This window comes from Merops nubicus, unplaced genomic scaffold (genome assembly GCF_000691845.1).
Source record: "Merops nubicus isolate BGI_N331 unplaced genomic scaffold, ASM69184v1 scaffold43342, whole genome shotgun sequence".
In the NCBI taxonomy this organism is placed as follows: domain Eukaryota; kingdom Metazoa; phylum Chordata; class Aves; order Coraciiformes; family Meropidae; genus Merops; species Merops nubicus.
In genome coordinates, this window is record NW_008596361.1 from 263 (window position 1) to 6,155 (window position 5,893).

At 40.8% G+C, this 5,893-nt stretch overlaps 1 protein-coding gene across 1 annotated transcript in view; it reads left to right on the top strand.

Annotated features, from left to right (window-relative positions):
• Window positions 1–3,255, top strand: part of TMEM231 (transmembrane protein 231) — a gene marked incomplete at its 5' end in the record, with an annotated part of 3,513 nt that extends 258 nt beyond the window's left edge. Inside the window, 4 exons of the mRNA XM_008936345.1 lie at window positions 994–1,122; window positions 2,476–2,619; window positions 2,911–2,992; window positions 3,128–3,255. Of these exons, the coding sequence (XP_008934593.1) occupies window positions 994–1,122; window positions 2,476–2,619; window positions 2,911–2,992; window positions 3,128–3,255 (483 nt within the window). The remainder of the gene's footprint in view (window positions 1–993; window positions 1,123–2,475; window positions 2,620–2,910; window positions 2,993–3,127) is intronic.
• Window positions 3,256–5,893: the final 2,638 nt, after the last annotated feature.

The following is a 5,893-nucleotide window of genomic DNA, read 5'->3' on the forward strand; positions in this document are numbered from 1 at the left end:
GCAGGGGGTGGGTGTCTGCAGTGCGTGTGAGCAGGCGGCCGGTCGTGCAATGCAATACCTTCCAGAGCAGCAGCTTCACGCATAGCCTCGTGCCTCACGGCAAAATTTGCTTGGGACAGGTAATTTTTAACTAGTCTAGTTTTACTCCCTCTTGGCGTTAACGACTCGTATAATAATTTAGATTGGAAAAGACCTTTAAGATCACCAAGTCTAAGCGTTAACCTAGCATTGCTAGGTCACCACTACGCCACATCCCTAAGCACCACTGATGGTTTGCACGAACATATCGGTTTACTCTCCTCAAATTAGTTGTGCTTCCCCCCGCCCCCCCGGCTTACTGTGATCTGAGGTTTGCAGGGGTTGCTAGGTAGCTCCTGGTTTTGAAAGCAGGTATGTGCTTTCTAAAGCATGTAGCCTCTGCCCTGCAGCCATTGTTCCTTCTGGGATTCAACGGTGGTGGTTACTTTCCTACGTTACCTCTGTTATGAGTCCTGTTATGCTTGTAAATAGCTGAAGTACATTTGTGGCACCAAAGTGTAGCAAGGCTTGACTCACAACCAGGAACTGGCATATAGAGGCCATTAAGAGGCAGGCTGAGATGGCAAGAGGCAAAAGCCTGACCATCACTCACACACTGGCACAGGATGGGACAGAAGATCCAGCACTAAGACATACTTTGTAGCATGCAGAGGAGGTGGTTGGAATGGCATAGGGCAGAAGACACCTTGAGGAGTCTGATGAGCTTTCCCTCGCTGGAGCGGGGCACATAGGATGCTGTGTAACTGACAAAATTGTAGGCTTCTTGTCTCTAGTCCTGTGTCTATAAGGTAGAGCAGCTTTTTATTGCTTTCCTAACTATGTCATTTATTTGTTTCCTTAGTATGTGCATGTTGCAGTTGTGGAGATTGCCTGAGGTTTTACCTTTTTTTGTTTTTCTTTCTGAAAAAAATTCCCATCTGTTAAAAAAAAAAAAAATCCTTATTAATCTTTCAGACTAGAGAAGAAGACAAAAACCAAGATGGCAAAATGGATCAGTTGCATTTTAAATTGGAACTTCCACTACAACATACAGAGGATGTAGTTGGTGTTCAGCTGATTCTACTCTTTTCCTACCAGCTTTATGTGAGCATTTTTAGTTCTATTTATTGTGACATATAGACCCAGTGTAATATTTCAGTAGTGGTTACGCACAGGATGAAGGAACCTTTCCACAGCTGAAATTCCGATCGGAAAGATCTATTTAACTAACAAATATTTATTTTTCTCCTCCTCTGCTGGGTCATTCCTGTCTAAATCTCTTGTGTATCTGCTACGTTTTGCTAGAATTGGAAAAAGAAAAATTTTGTTTTTTGAGCTGTGTATTTTCTTGGGCCATGGTGGAGCTTAGAGGATTGAGATGCACATCAGTGAGTGTAGGTGTGGGGGGCATCAGGAAGCGACGGAGCGTCTTACAGCAGCCAGAAGGATGTGCAGTTCTTGCATACTGCTGTTTTTTGACATAACCAGTTATTTTTCTGGGATGGAGGGGCAGGCTGTTGCAGTAGCCTAACACTCCACAGAGTTTGCTCACTTAACAGCTCTTGAAGCAATGGTAGTCGTCTGGCAGGATCTTCTGCATCTTGTAACTGAGAGAAGAAGGTGTTATAGGGAGATTAGAAAATAAAATTCTGCTGGCATTGTGTCTCGAGTGGCAGTGCAGTTAATACCTAAAGTAGCGAGTAAAACACTAGTGCACAGAGAACCCATGGATGCTTCTGGAAGGAGCAGGAATACAGGGCTGCGTGGGAGGCAGCTGCATAGACGTGTTGTTTCACGAGGGGGGTTAGGTTTGGTTTATCCAAGAGGGTGTTAGCCAGTGCAGGTGGGCAAGCTTAGCAAGCACAGCTCTGTGGTGTAGAAAATGTTCTTAAACCTACAATGAGCAGAGTAGAGGCACAACAGTCCTAAACTTGTGCTGAAGTATTAGATCGGCGATAGTATCACAGGCAGTTCTAATATTCCTAACACCTTTGTTTTACAGTAAATGTGAGATTTTTCCTTCAGATTCAGTGGTTGATAAGGTCTGAGGAACTGCCGTGTTTGGTCCTTACTGCAGAGCAGCAGTCTTTAGCTGGTTTTGACTGTGGAGTGCTTGAAAGTCTCCAATAAATGTATTTAGTCATCTTGATGCTTTTTGCATATTATGGCAAGTCAAATCTTTCTCTCATTAGCCACAAACTGTTGGACTTAATTTCCTGTGAAACTTTTTTTGGTTTATAGAGTTAGTTAACTAACAATGAAGGTAGTTCACAAAAAAAGTAATTAATATTTCTTATTTGGTGTTCTCTTGTTTAGACTAATGTGACAATCTGAAACTTAGGAGTGAAAAAAATCAAATCTGTGCAGAAAATCTCTAGATACAAAGACTTAGAAAATTCTGAGTGTTGTGTTTCCTGCTCCTAGTTAAGTTATCTTTTTTCATGTTCACCATTTCAGAGAATGTCAACGCTTGTGATGCAGAGTATGGCTTTTCTTCAGTTTTTTTCTCCAGTGCCAGGGTCTCAGCTCTATATGAATGGAGACCTGAAATTGAAGCAGAAGCAATTACTTAACCATTGTGGACTGGATACCAGGTACAATGTGAGGAAACTTTTTTTTTTCCCTCCCCCTTTCCCACCAACTTCCCTTTTTTTATCCTTCTGGTACCATAGGTGACACCTTAATTGTAGTCCTGCACAGAGTGGACCCTAGAACTTTGGAAATGGTGTTTTTTTGTTAGGGTGAAAAGTGCAAGGGATTATTCTGCCAAGATGTTCAGGCTGATGTTCATGTGCCTTCCTTCAAGGGCATGGGTACTTTGTGTAAGAAACTCAGAAGAATTACTTTCTTGAAGGTTGCACAAATAATGCCAGTATCTCCCTGTTGTAACAGGTGTCTGTTGTCAATGGCACGAGTCCTTTTGCGAGTGACTATGATCTTACAAACATCCTTGCTGCATATTGGGATAGAAATGGTAAGCCTGAATGTACAGGTGCAAACTGCACGACAGCAGTGGTTAGCATGTGGGCTGTTCTGTGAGGATTTGAGTTCTGTGTCGAGACTGAACTTTAACATCCCTTAACTTGGATGCTTCCTTTCCCCATTTTAGTGACAACAGTCTTTTCAGATCCCAACCCTGTTTGGATGGCTGGAAGAGCAGCAGATGCACCATTTATCATTAACGTCACTATTCATTACCCAGTGGAAGTTATCTTATATCCTTTGAAAACTGCATAAACTGTAATGTAGGTTACGTTATTTGGGCCTTCCCATATAGGCCAAACAAAAACTTTCCTTCTAGACTTGTTGCTAAACTTTTCATTTGTTAACTAAGCAAATGCTGTAGTTCTGGGATTAACTGCATACCTGTTTGCCTGTTCCTTCAGATGGTTCTGCTTGCATAATCGTTTTTTTGCCTTTCTCTGTTGGAATCCTATGTTGCTTTTTAGCCTTACTAAACTGGCCTTTAAGGCAGTTTCTTAGTCATTCACAGTGAATATCAGTATTAAGTCTTGCTTTGCTTTTGCAGGATGCCACTAGCAAAGCATGATACTGTATTCTGTGACGTAAAGCAAATCATTAGAAATCTGTATGCAAGGTAAGCTCACCAAGTGATAGCCCCTACAGTGGATGTGACAAATCTGTTACATGTGTGGACAGACCTGAAATTTTTTTTTTCTACAAAATAATTTGTTCATTACATTCTTTACTCATTTTCTCAGAGAACAAGCCTGTGTTTAAAATCTGTGTTAAAAGTGCTGTGTAGCACTTTTCTTACAAGGTTTGTTTACCTGCCTGAGTATTGCCAATAACTACTTTCTGGTGAGTCAGGGGCAAAGGGAGCACTTTTCACAGGACTTATTTAAATGTCTTCTAGAACAGCATGCATCTCTGAAGCGTGTTACATGCTGTGCTGAAAGGCTTTTAGGAGTTTCCGTGGCTCAGAGGCTTTGTATTTGCCACACAAACTGGCATCTAATGAGTTTTGTGCCTCTCCACCTTCCTTTGTTTAGTTATTGCAGTGGTAGTATCAGAAGCTTCTTCGTTAACACTCCTTGACTTTCCTTACGTATCAGCCAGGATTTTGGGAAATTATTAAATTTGCATGGATCCAGTACGTCAGCATTCTCCTGATCTTTATTTGGGCGTTTGGTAGGATTAAAATGTTTGTGTTCCAGAATCAGGTGTTGACTACAATTCCAATATCGCCAGTTCTGCCGGTGTCTCCAGTACTGTCCTACAAACAGCACCAGTCCTGAGTAGATACCTGAGAGTGCTTTGGAGAAATGCAGTTAACAAATAAATACCTCTTCTTATTTTCTATATATTTTTTTACTTTGGAAGATCAGAACTTTGTAAGTACTTTCTGTTTGTGCTTCCTTTTTAAAATAGCTGTTCATTCATCTTTCTCTGGGAACACTGCTTTGGGACTGAAAATTTTAATATTTTTGACAGTTAAAGAAGAATATAGTTATTTTTCTGCAACAATAACATGCTTCAAAAAACAGTAGAAAGCAATGATACTGGTTTTGCATAATCTTAATTTTGCTAAACTTTGAAGACTGAAAGTAATATGCTAATGGTAATGACATAAGCCATTTTTACTATGTAGTAAATTAATTCACTGCTAAGTTCAAGTTCTGTCAAGAGCTTTTTGTACGTGCATTTACGTGCACTATGAAAGGGAAAAAATACAAGGAATGTGAAAAAATGTGTGAGTGAATGAGTTAAGGTCAGACCCATACTAATGTAACTGTGGTTATGTGTGTTCACTCATTTACTTACTGAATTGGATGATGGATAAATTGAAAATTGATGTGAGAAACCAGGTTGTGGGTGATGGTTTCTGCAAGGTTTGTGCATTCATTTATTATTGACATTATTACTGTAGCAGTAAGCTGTTATTTGTGAATAGGGAATGGTAAAACAGGGAACCCTGTTATTTATTTAAAGAAAACTAACAAAAAACCTACCAGAGGAGCTTCAGAGTTCCAAAGCCAGTGAATAATTACTTTCAGAACTTAAATGATAACTTTAATAAAAATTAAATCAACTATAATCACATGGTGAGCCCTGAAAGACTATATCTGTCTTTCTTGATGGGGGTAGTGGTGCCAAGGAATATAATTTGATTTTATTTTCTCTTTCTGGGCTTACTTTTTTTATGCCAGACAAGCTTAGAAGGGAAAAAAGAAAATTTCCACTATGCTTTGCCATGGTTTAGGGTCAGGGCTGTCCCCAAACTGATAATAGACACTCTGTTAACCCCTTCCCACACACACACAAAGGGAAAGGGAATAAGGGAGAGAGACATTTATTAAGAAAAGGAAAACAGCTTTAATTCTGCTACTACTGATAATAGTAATAATGATAATAAAATGGAGTATGTACAAATAAAAACAAAACCAGTATAGACCCCAACTCCCCCCCACTAACCCCAATGGCAATATGTCTCTGTCAGCCTAGACACTAGGGAGCAGGCCCTGGGGAAAAGTCCCAGGCTGGACTTTTGCTTTAGCTTCCTAAGCAACAGGAAATGAAAACACAAATAAAAGTACTACTGCAATCCACCGCGGTACTACTACACAGATCTTCTGTGTACGGATGCCAGAGAGCAGTCTAAATGCTCTTCGAGGAAGGACACGGAGGCACGCTAAGATTAATCTGACTTCTGTAAGTGGCTCTGTAAGAGGAGAAACTTAGCAGCTGCTTAAAAGTCTTGTGCATAAATAAACGTGAGCATGTGGACATGCAAGAATCGTGGTACGGAAGTTTTTAAGGGGTAAAGGAAACCGCCTGTGCCTATTTCTGAGCTCGCCGAGGCGGGTGTGTGGGGGCCGGGCCTCCCGCTTCCAGCACTCGGCGGGCGGGAGGC